The sequence below is a fragment of the Pelodiscus sinensis genome, chromosome 19, assembly GCF_049634645.1.
Source record: "Pelodiscus sinensis isolate JC-2024 chromosome 19, ASM4963464v1, whole genome shotgun sequence".
Taxonomy (NCBI): Eukaryota; Metazoa; Chordata; order Testudines; family Trionychidae; genus Pelodiscus; species Pelodiscus sinensis.
Window position 1 is genome coordinate 20,910,020 of NC_134729.1, and position 12,784 is coordinate 20,922,803.

At 43.8% G+C, this 12,784-nt stretch overlaps 1 protein-coding gene across 5 annotated transcripts in view; it reads right to left on the minus strand.

The window, feature by feature from the left end:
- The window catches only part of MYO9B (myosin IXB), an 88,661-nt gene that overhangs the window by 70,596 nt on the left and 5,281 nt on the right, over positions 1 to 12,784 (minus strand). For all 5 annotated transcript variants that reach the window (XM_075902964.1, XM_075902962.1, XM_075902963.1 and 2 more), the window contains exon 2: positions 1,679 to 2,572. In XM_075902964.1, coding sequence (XP_075759079.1) covers positions 1,679 to 2,515 — 837 coding nt within the window. In that variant the 5' untranslated portion in view covers positions 2,516 to 2,572. The remainder of the gene's footprint in view (positions 1 to 1,678; positions 2,573 to 12,784) is intronic.

Sequence of the window (12,784 nt, forward strand, 5' to 3'; positions counted from 1 at the left end):
ATCATCTGCACCCTGTAAAATTAAATTAGGATATATTTTTCTAATATAGAGTAAAAAAACTGAATTAATGAACCAATTGATGTTTCCCTTCTGGTTTATCTCACAGTTCTAGACTGATTTTACCCCCATATGAGACTAGTGGCTGATGTCTTTCCTTTCACTGGAAATGGTATACAAATTATGAAAGAATTTGCTCATAACATTTATAAGTTAGATCAACGCAGCAGTGTGGGGTAGCAACAGCCCCTGTATGCGGGAGGCTCCGTGGACCCAACTGTGCCCCCTTGCTGCCTCCTACAGAGGCAGTGGGGGGGGGGGGGGTACAGGCAGAAGCCAGTGCTGGGTGGAGAGGGGGGAGCCAGCTTAAAAGCTGGGACCCCCAGCACCAGCTCTGCAGTACCCCCTGATCCTCCCACCAGGCAGCAGCATGGGGCAGGGCACGAGGGGCACGGGAGGTTGCCACAAAGCAGCCCTCTGTCCACAGGGGGTCTGAGCTCCCCACAGACAAAGGCTGCTCCATGTCCGTGTGGAGCTCGGACCCCCCGTGGACAGGGGCTGCTGCCATGGAACAGCCTCTGTCCATGGCAAGCCCAGGCTCACCACAGACAGAGGTTGGTCTGTGTGATACAGAGTAGCCTCTGTCCACAGGGAGCTTGGACCCCTCACGGACAGAGGATGTTCTGCAGCAGCCTCCCTTGCCCCTCATCTCCTCCCCTGAGCTGCTGCCTCTAATAGAGGCAGCAGCACAGAGGGGGTGAGGGGGAGGGGAGGAGATGGCACTGTGAAGCTGGTGTGGGGGGTAACCAGCTTTTAAGCCAGCTCCCCAGTGCAAGCTCCTGCCTGCCCCCCTCCCCACCTCCCTGTAGGAGGCAGCGGGGGGGGGGGGGGGGGGAGAGCAAGTGGGTCCGTGGGAGCCAATACGCATAGAGAGCTGGCTTGAAAGCCAGCTCCCTGCACATATTGACTCCAACCTACCCCCCCTTACCCGCCACGCGCCTGCCTCTCTATCAGACGCAGCACCACGGGGGTGGGGTAGGCAGGTGGATCTGGTGCTCATGGGGAGCCAGCTTTTAAGCTAGCTCCTCCTGGGCACCAGCTGCCACTCCCTGCTGCCTCTGATAAAGAGGCGGGGGGGGGGGGGAAGAGGAGGGGAATGCTTATCAGTTAATCGTGTAGTTGTCTGCACAATGACATCCGTAGTACGCAGGGTTCGTTCTGGCTGCCGCTGCTGGAGTGCCAATAGATTCCTGGGCTCTGGCTAGCAACAAAGCTTGATTGTTAACTTTAATGGTAAGACTGATGCTTATTGGTTAACTAGTTAAAACTTTACATCCTTACTCTGGCTGTGAAAATATAACCAATCAAAAGTGACATCTTTGAAGATAAGAATGTAACTTAGAAAGCCAAACCAGAGAAATAGCCTATTTCAAAGGAGTACTAAATAGTCTATTTCATTTATACGGAAAGTTAGTTACAAGGAAAGTTTAGACTAGAGATTAAAAAACAAAAATAATTTTAAAAATCAGTCTTGAAAGAAGCAGACCAACAGAGACAGACTTTCAACACCTCTGCAGAAGAAATGCCTTCAAAATCCCCCCTAAAAATGGCACATACCAGTGATTATTTGGAAAGTTTTTAGGAAGGTAAGTGTGCAAAGAAAAGTTTCAGCTAAGTTTACCTCCAGTACTGGTCCAGCTCCCAAAATAGTTCTCTCGACACCACTTGCGTACCCCTTCTGACTCAGTGCGGTGAGGCAATGAATTAAAAAATTTGTACTTTGAGTTTTTCCAGATCCACTTTCACCTGAAATGACTATGCACTGGTTGACATGTTTTTTCAGCATCGTGTGATAAGCCACATCAGCGATGGCAAAAATATGAGGCTCCAGTTTTCCAAGCTGATGATTCTCGTACATCTTGACGTATTTGGGGTTATAAATGGGCAAGAATTTGAAGGGGTTGACAGCAATCAGAATGCTTCCTGCATAGGTATAAATCTTGTGTTTTAGAAAGCGGCGTTTGAGATTCTCTAGGAGTGTCATTTCTGTTAAATTGGAGAGATTGCATAAGTCATCCAACTCTTCCTGATGCCATGGAAGAAAACCCCTTTCAACCAACCGTCGAGCATCCTTCTCTTTAGACCCCAGTTGCATATGGACGTATTTAATGGCCCCATCAGCGTCTCTTTCTTGCAAAAGAAAATAGTAGCCATCGTTTTGTGGGTGCTCATCCTGAGCACGGCGAGGCCAGAGCAAAACCCTATGAACAGGAGAATCATGCAAATCAAGTACCCATTCCTCACCTCCCGACTCTTTCACCTCCACAAGCACATAATGCTTTGAGACATCCAAGTTCAAAATATGGATCACATCCTTGATTACATCTGAAGTGGTGCTGTCCTTAGTTGCAGTCACTTTGCAGCAGGAGGCGCTTTCTGACGCGAGCCGGGGGTAAATATGAAGATTATAGGCCGCCTCCTCCTGGCAAGCTGCACTGCCAGCATCTTTTAAACTCATTCTGCCCCCAACCTGGCTTCAGCATACCGCCCCAGCTTGTTGCTCAGTGCCAGTCATCTGCAAAAGGAGAATGACAAGAGTCAAACGTTAAGAGGTATCCTCTCCCACACGTTTCCGCGAAATACAAATGCAACTGAACCACAATATAAAAAGTTATCTGAAAGGTACGGTGGAGTTATTGCACAGACTAAGTAAGGCGTTTTCCTGAACGTGAGTGATGTTATATCAAACCGAAATGGCCCATTTTTACTCTGGATCTCTCACTGGAACGGTTTGCTTTGGGAATGAAACTCAGGTGGCAGAAACTGCTCCTGATGGTCTGAATTTTTCTCAGGAACGCAGTGTCTATTCCTTTTGTAACACACACCACCATTATTGGGAACAGATGTAATTTAGAGCTCATTTCATTGCTCTCAATCCACCACCACATCCTTGGGGCCCAAAAGGTCTATTTTTGCTTTTCCTATTTGAGGATGATACACTAAAATTAGTCTAAATTGTAGGGATGTGAAGGACTAGTCGACTAGGCACTAGCTCCCCCTCCTCCGCTGCCTCTATCAGAAGCAGCAAGGGAGAGGAAAGGGGAGTATTTCAAAGCGACAGCACTGCATGGAGCCTTGGACCAGCTGGGGGCCCCCACTTTGGAGAATGGGAAACTTCATTTCTCTGCAAAGGAGTTTGAAACATTTTATGTTACATAATTTTTTTAGATTGTGTTCAGTTCAGGCTTATCGAATGGGAGACCGAACGCGTCACAAACAGTGGGACAACTAACGGCACTTCTCTGGTTAACCGTATGGTCACTGTCAGAACGGTTTCTTATTCTACACAGAAATTAAGGCTGCTTTACAGATGATTCAGAGAGTCCCATCCATTTCTGAAATCTATAATTATCACTGATTTTTGATTTGTGGCACACACTCACCCACAAAGGTGAAAGGGCTATGTCCACACTTGAAGCATTGCATCAGCGCAGCCGTACCGGTGCAGCTGAGCCACTGTAGCACTGTAAGGGAGATGCTCCAAACCAACAGGAGAAAGCTGTCAGAGTGTCAATCCACACTCCGTGAGAGACCGTAGCTACACTGCAGAAAGCCAAAAGCCTTGAAGGGGCCCTGGAATTATTCATGGAAAAGAGGACCCAAAAAACCCACTGAGGCTACAGAAGACGAAGAGTGACCACTTCACCTTCTCCCTCAGCCAGGCAGTTTGGGGTGGGGGGTACTCAGAGACCCCTCCCCCCAAATCACAGAATTCCAGCTCTCTTCTAGCAGCGAGAAATTTTAGATGCTTACTAGCCAGAAACCAGTATGAAAGATGGACTCAAGCAGAGTCCAGAGGCAGCATTCCCATAGAAACCTCGGCACCCTTGTCCTTCCCAGCTGCTGAGAGTGGCTGGAGGCTGCTTTTCTTACCCTAGGCATTTACCTTGTTGACAAAGCGCACCTAACCTCATCCGCTAGCTAATACAAAGGGCCGTCTGGTACAGTTTTCACTCATCCATCACGTTATCTGCTGGGGGAAATGGAACACTAGACGTCTCAGATCTGCTCATGGAAGACAAGGGGCTCAGTATAACATAAAACACCGCTTGTTTAGAGGACAGCCGGTGGTCTCGACTCAGGAGATTTCCAAGACTGAGAAACAGGAAAAAGTAGTATTTTATTTCTCATCCTGGGGAAAGCAGATCACTGACAAAGCAACATGGCAGATGGTAGACATCAACCTGAAAGTATTTATGCTAGACACATGCAGTCATCTCACACATCTGCGTTAGGGGAGATCAAACAGACAAAGCAGCTCTCTTTCCTCACTGGGATGCCCAGAGTCTTCAGTGAAAAGAACATGCTGCAACATGATTTCTACATACATTCACTGCGGGAGAAAATAGGAAGAGTCACCATAATGGTTGCTTCACTTCAACCCAAATATGAAATCCAGATGCGGTTTGCTTTACTTTAACACTGATGAATTTTCAGAAGCCCTCTTCCTCTCAGTGCAACAGCCACCTCCTGTAAAATACTGATTGATGTTAAAAGCTATTTTAATATTAAAGGCTGGGATTTTCAAAGGACTCTAAGGGAATTAGGTACCCAGCTGCCACTGAACTCCTTTTGAACTGAGTCGCCTTTGAAAAAGCTGAATGAAATTATTCAATACAGTAGTTTCTTTGCTGGAAGATGACCAAAGTCATTCAAACTAAAGTTTTAAAGTTCACTTAAGAGCAGCGTGAAATTCAATGTTGCAATAATTGGCTCAAAATACAAACAGGAGGAAAACCTCAATGCAGTGTCATACAATTTGAAACTTTAAAGCATATTAATTGTTAGGCCTAATTAGCCTGGTATTGCCCTTTTAAAAAGTTAAATTAGTCTCATGAAACCGTAGCCCTAAGCAAAGCAGAAATGAACATGGGTGCTTTGAAGTGAAGTTCCTCCCTTCCACCCGGTAATCCCCAAGACTGCATCCCGGGAGACAAGGTGCCACGGGGAGAGAGGGTGGGCAGCTGGGGATGCCCCGCAGGCAAGGACATTGAGACCCCTGACCTAGTGGCTGAAATACACTTATCTTGAGATAAACATTTAAAAATCACTCAAACAGGAGAAATGAAAACACTTTCAAAAAGACTAGGTCTCGGGCCAAGAGGAGATATACCCTAGAGCTCTATGAGACCCAGCAAGGGGTTTGGCGGACTTTTTTCATATTGCGCTCAATGACCGCTCCAAGGATTCCCCAAAAAGATAGACCTTTTTTGAACAGTGGTGGATCTTTTGGAACATGCTTTAGACTAGGTAGAAACCAATCAAAACTACTCAGGCAAACGTTATTTAAAAATTATACCTAAATTTGCTTTTAACAGCTTTATAAGCTGGTTCAATCATTCATCGCTTCAGTGTAAACAGGGTCCTAAAGAATGCACAAAACTGAAGTCAAATGCAGTAGAAACACTGGACACAGAGGAAAATTAGACTCTTAAGATGAATGCGTGTTGTCACAGATTGCTGCTGGAATTTCAGAAGGAAAGAGCATGTCTTAGAAGCCCGTTGGAGTCCATTACAGAAGTGAGTTCATGAACTACTAGATCTGTAGGCTCATACAAAAGAAATTAACCACAGATTTTCACATAAAATTTCCTTCCTCCTCTTTCCATTTCCTTATGATTTAAAGTAGGACATTTGCCACTTGATCTGAGCAATGTTTCTGTTTGTATTACAGTGACACTGAAGGAGCCCTACTTATGAATCAGGGCTTCGTCACACAAGGTGCTATGAAACGGAACAAAAAATCCCTGCCTCAAAGAGCTGAAAATGTAATTATATGACAAGAAACAACAAATGGATACAGTTAGGGGGTACAAAAAAAACCAATGAGACAATGTTGGTCACTTATTACAGCACCAGCATAGTCACAGGAGAATTTTAAGGAATGATTTGAAGAGGCAATTCTGTGGAGGTTTATAGGGAGCACATCACAAGCCTGATGGAGTATGGGAAAGCGTATGAAAGATGCTTGTCTGAAAAGTTAGCAAGTAGGCAATGCAGGTTGACATCATGGGCCAATAACTGGCTTTAGTTTTAGACCTCAAATCTAGTCGTTCTTCTTTCCTTTCCTTTCAAAGTGTTAATTCAAATAAAGCCCAGCAACATTAAAACTATTAATTTAAACAGCAGTTAGCCCTCTCTCATCTTCAAAACACTGTATAAAAATATGAATCCTCCCAAAGCTATGACGCAGGTATTTCCCTCATCTTATAGATGAAGAAGCTAATACAGAGATAATCAAGTGTCTCTGTCATTGGCGAAGACAAGGTTAGACCTAAGCTGTCCTTAGTTCAGTGTTTCCCAATTGGTGCTCCGTGGAACCCCAGGGTTCTGCAAAACGAAAGTAAGGGTTCCGCAAGAACGCGACATTGCCCCGCCCCCTCTTAAAGAGACAGAGTATTTTGCAGGTTTTTTTGCTCAACCAATTCTGGTGGGGCTTTTTGGGGGGGGGGGGGAGGCTTGCCAAATGTTACTCTGGGAATCCTAGGGATTCCTTGAAATTATTTTAAGCTGAAAAGGGTTCCGTGGCCAAATAAAATCAGGAAACACTGCTTAGCTCCTCTCCACCAGACTGCTGCCTCTGCAGACATGAATAGAGGAACAGCGACAGGGGCTCAGTGTGCTGCAAAGGAGTACACAAAGCACAGCTCACTATTATTAACACAACCTGAAATACTATTATAAATGCTGCACTTGCATCATCTCTCTCTCTTCTTCCAATATTTTGGGCAAGTACTTTCAGGCTTCAGAAAGTAGGGATGCAAAAAGGTAACGGGGTTATGCGTAAGCATTAGGCTTACTGGCATGCTTACCCGGTAACCAGTTAACTGGGCCAACTGAAGCAGACACCTTCACCTCCCCACCCCGCCAAAGTTGGAGCAGGTTGGCCAGGATGGGACCTCGGCTGCAATGGCCCCTGCCTGCAGCAGCATCTGCTATGCCTGGCTGGTGGGATCCCAGCCAACCAGCAGCAAGCCAAACTGATGTGATTGTGTAGATCGGAGGAAAATGTAATCTGGAACAATTGGGCAAAACAAATTAAATTATAGATCCTCTTACTCCGACCAATTCCTCTGGAGCAAGGGTACCTGCCAGAAAGGAAGAAGGAAAGCAACAAAATGGCAAAATATATTTTTAATTCTGTTTCAGTTTTCATTACTTTTCCCTTTGACTATATAATATATAGAGCAGGGGTGGCCAACCCATTACAGACAAAGAGCCAAAATAATGGTGGATAAATCGCAAAGAGCCAAAGGAAAGAAGTTGTTGAGAAGGGGGGAAAAAAAAAAACGATGGCCTTTTAAGAGCTGCGTGTGGCCCAAGCAGGCTTCCATCGGCCGCAGCATCAAATCTCGCTGCCCCAAGCAGCGCCCTGACCAGACAAGGAAAAAAGGTCAGAGCAGGGGAACACAGAACAGCCCCGGGTGCCGCAATTTTTCTTTTGAAGAGCTGCATGAGGCTCGTGAGCCACCCCTGATATAGAGTATGAACAGAATACTTTTAAGTATCACTAATATAATAAGTCTATCAAGGAGCACTGCTTAACTCAATATCGTTTTTATGCGAAGTACATGCACATTGTTCAGCACTAAGTATACTGAAGATTTCCCACACTATAACCTAATTAACATGGGAGTGTCTCATTCACAGAAGAAGGGAGTAGTTGCCATTTACCTCACTGGAGAAGAACAACCTCCCAGAACACCAATCAATCATTTCCTTTGGGTGAAGGAGAGGGGAAGCAACATGCTTTAATTTTACTAAGTGATTAGCATGAACTTTTTCAATTATATTCTTGCAAAGACAACCTGAAGAGGAAGACACGAGTGGGGAAACTGCGCGATCAAGCAATTTTCAACGAGTAGTTCTGTAAATAATTTCAAACTGTTCTTGAGCCTCAATAATATCAGTTACATTTTGGAAAATGCATAAGCACCCACACTGTATTTTGCAATCTGGTAAACTACTGGAAAACAAGACAGTGCCCCAGCCAACACAGGGTAGCTTTTTAGTTTAAATAAGGCCATAATTTGAAACTGCATATTTATCCAGTGAATCATACTGAAGCTAAAAAGGGAAAGCTGTCATTACAACAAAAATGTGCAGGAATAACTGTTCATATATTTCAGTTCTTTCCATTTTCATGAACACTTGGACTGCCACATACTTAGGACCCTAAGTCTTCCATTTTAATTTCTGGGAAGAATAAAATATATCTGTGTTTATTACAACAAAAATAGGCGAAAAAATCATGCAAAAAGCTTAATTTTCTGTGTGTGTGTATATATATATGTTTATTTTAGTGGATTGAAGGATGGGGGGGAAGTATTCCATAGATTAAAGCAATTCAGCATGGTTTGCTGCAGAACTAAATCAGAACTCAAAACCGTGCCACCTCTGAGTTTAAGAAAACAATGCATCTCTAATCCCCAAATGTAACTTTTCATTTGAATAAACAGTTTACTATTGCAGAAGTAGAATTATCAGCCTATAAATATTTACATGTAATAATTGGATCATGCCATTTATAGCATATACACTCAACTTCATCCTTCCTCCTATTTGTTTTTAGAAAACTTTCAAATAGTTTCCTTATGCTCTGAAACTTATTCTGACACAGATTTTAATTTTCTTCCTATTTTAGTGTGTCAAATATTTAAACTGTTAGCGGCTAATGTGTACTTAAAATGTGTACATGGTGGGTGTGAGATTCATCATTACATTCAGATGTGCATGTACTTCAGAGACTGTGTGCATGTTTATTGTGTGCATCTTCTAATCTAGATTAATACATAGCCTTATTTCAACTGGAAGCTTTGCATATCCACACAGCCTTGTGGATTATCTAGAATGAATACTGCGTGCAATGTACTTTATTTTCCCAATAAAAGTTACTTGAATGACACAAAAATAGGGTGAAGTATCAGAAAAAAATGACACTTTTTGTAAAACCTGGGATTTACCCTCTCCCCCCAGTAAAAATCAGTGTATATTGAAAATGACGCCACTTACTCATGCTATACAGTTTCAAAGATGCAAGATTTTACTTTGGCAAAGCTCATTGTCATGTATTTTTCAACATGAAAACAACAACAATACGTGGCTGATCTCTAAAGTCAAATACTGTTCAGTAATATTTAATTCAAACAACAAGCATCAGACTTTTACAAGATACTAGTGTCTCCAAGTAATATGATGCAATTTTCAATTATTTCTTTGCTTCAGAAATATGTAATTATTGACTAATTAGTAGGAGCGCTGTTATTTAAACTGAAAAGGTTTAAATTCCTTAAATTAAAACTGAGCTTCCCAAACTTGTATCGCTACTTTCAATAGAAAGAAATGTGAATTCTCTTGCAAATGTTCATATTACATTCGGCTGCCCACTGAGAAGTCTAAGCCTCTTGCAATCCTTTCTGGATATTTTACAGGCAATGTAAGATTGTACTGGATTCACTAGAACTTTATTTGATATTCTCATAGTTATAATTTCTCACGTCAGTTAATCCTGAATCTAACACCATCATCTGAAGAAGTGGGTTGTACCCACAAAAGCTCATGACATCGTTTACATGTTGTGTTAGCCACCAAGGTGCCGCAGAACTATTGGTTGCTTTTTAAGTTTCATCATAAAGAAGTGTACGAATAGCTAAACAACCTCATTACATTTTTCTTAGCTCTTGTAATCAAGGAAACCAAGGGACAATGAGTCTCTGCCATGGGTTTCCTAACACAGAACATGCTGGAATCTAGTAGAGGAGGCTGCAAAGAGAAAGGAAGCAAGCATGGTCCTTACTCACCCTATGCTCAGTGCTGCATAAGGCAAAGGAGGTTTTCCACACCCTCTCAACCACCGGCTCTGCGGCTTACTGTGCCTCAAGCCCCTGCATCACAACCCCATTCTGCCCTTGCCACAAAGTCCCTACAAACCACATAAAATGCAAACATCCAATTCTTCTCACTCACACTCAGATGCACAGCTTAGTTTAGTTCTGAATTCAAGAAAAATTAAGATGCCTTAATGGACCTAATTTGAGGTCAAAAACCTATACTGCAGAGATGGGGAATCTTTTTTGGGTTAAAAATTCAGTCCGGGGTTGCACAAAAGCAAGAAGCAAAACAAACAAAAAAAGCCCTCACTCACATGGTACCAGTCTGAAAAACAGAAAGATACTCCTCAAATTCCCCTCACACACCAGAGCTGAGGGGGGCCCAAGCTAGGAAATTTTGCCCCCCCCCCCTCCCCACAGGCTCCAGGGTGAGGCCAATATGAGGTGTTCAGTGTGTGGGAGGGGACTGCCAGGAAGCAGGCTTGGGGTATGAAGTCTGGGGAAGTGGGAGGGTGCAGGAGTGGGTTAGGGGCTGGTAGGTCTGGAAGGATATTAGGGTCCAGGACTGGGCTGGGGATTGGGAGTGGGGGTACAGGAGTAGAGAGGGGTGCAGCAATGGGCTGTGAGTGGGAGGGCTGGGTGGGAAGTAGGGTGTAGAGGCAGGAAGGGGGAAGAACGGGCTGAGGGTGGGGGGGGTCTGGGAAGGAGAGGTACGAGGTCTGGGTAATGGGGGGCGCTTACCTGCGCAGCCCCCTGGGGATGCACATGGCTCTGTGTACCCCACCACTCCCAGACACTGCCCCCTGCTGCTCCTACTGGCCGGAATTTCCCCAGCCTGGGAGAGTGAGCAGCGGCTCGGAGAGCTGCTTCCTTCCCACGCCAGGCAGAGCCCGTGGATCAGGTCCAGACCCAGCTTGCCTGATGCTTCCCGTGAGGCTTGGGGTTCCACTCCCCTGCAGCAGGGAGCGGTGCTGGCACTGCAGCCCTGCAAAGGTGGGGGGGGTGCAGGGCTGGAGCGTCCTCTCCAGCTCCCCGATGCTAGGGGGAGGAGCCTTAAGCTTTGGTGGCACAGGTTCCCCACCCCTGCTATACTTTATTATAAGCTACATTAATCCGGTATCAGCATGAAGGCTACAGTGCTTAGTGAGAAATAAGATGCGTGTGATTGTATGGTGGAAGTGAAATGATCTTAGCTGTGGAGGAAGAGTCAAAGTTTGTTTGGATATGATCGGGGTTGTGAGGCAAGGGCTGGATGTCACTGCTGTCTTACTTGATGATTTTCTTAAGAAAAGAAGAATGGTCACACTAGGTCAGAAACAAAAGTCCATCTAGACAAGCGTCCTGTTTTCTGACAGTGGCCAATGTCAGATGACTTAGAATGAACAGAACAGGACAATCAGAGTGATCCATTCTATCGTCTGGATTCAGCTTCTGGCAGTCAAAGCCTCTTAGAGACAGGATGGGAGTAAAGCCCTGACCATCTTGGTTAGCAGCCATTAATGTATCTATCCTCCATGAACACACTCTGCCTATTATTTATTAGGTGACTTCTGTTCTTGTAGATATCATCATGAGCTTTTTAGGCACAACCCATTTCTTCAGAATTGTGTTTTGCCCGCAAAAGCTCGTGATATTATCTACATATTTTTTGGTTAGTCTCTAAGCTGATATTGGACCATCGTTGTTTTTTAAGTTTGGGGAGTTTTTTAGTTACAGACTAACATAGCTACCTCCTCAGACTCCGTTCTTGTGTTATGGGAAGGGGTAAATAATTCTTCCCTAGACCACAGATAATTGTAAAGATGTCTCTTAGACCATATCTCCATTTGGTTGTTTCTTTTCCAAATTGAACAGTCCCAGTCTTTTTAATCTCCTCCTATGGATGCTGTTCCATAGCCTTAACCATTGTTTTGCCCTTCTCTGAACTTTTTCCCAATTCTAAATGTATTTGTTATGAGACAAAGTGACCAAAACTACATGCAGCATTCAAGGAATGGGTGAACCATGGATTTATAGTGGCATTATGACATTTTTCTGTCTCATTATCTAGTTCCTTCCTAACGGTATTAGTATTATTATTTCCAATGTGCAGTACTTTGCATTTATCAACACTGAATTTCATTTGCCATTTTGTTGCCCAATCCACCAGTTTTGCGAGATCCCTTTGAAACTCTTTACAGTTTGAATCTGAGTGAGTTAGCATCTGCAAACACTGACACCTCATTTTTACCCTCTTTTCCAGATCATTTAGGAATATGTTAAACAGCACTATTCACAGTACAGATCCGTGGTGGCCCTTCCTGTTTATCTCACTTATGAAAACTGATCATTTATCCCTTTGTTTTTATCTTTTAATTGGTTATTGATACATGAGAGGACCTTCCCTCTTATCCTAGGACAGCCTACTTTGCTTAAGAGTTAGTGATGGACCTTGCCAAAGACATTCTGAAAGTACTCTATACCCACTGGACGACCTTGTCCACATGTCTACTGGCTCCCCTCAATGAATTCTAATAGGTTAATGAAGCAGGATTTCCCTTTACAAAAGCCATGTTGACTCTCCCTCAGTTCTTTATAATAAATTAGTAATACAGTACTCTTAGGCCCCAGCTTCCTGAAAGAGGCTGGGTACTACAGTTATGTGAATTCTCATTGGTGTAAGATACTTCATCTAAGTTTTATGTGGGTTTCAAAATAATGTATTCAGCCAGACCATAATCTAGGCAAATCTGAAACAGTTTTACAAACACTGTGCTGATAAGGACCATTGCACTTTGAAGTAGTAGAGCATATTATCTCTCCAAAGATCAGCATCATGTTACCAAATGAAGCTCAATATTGTATACGGTAGCATAGTAAAGCCCAAGTAAATCCAATTCTACATGCTCCACTTCATT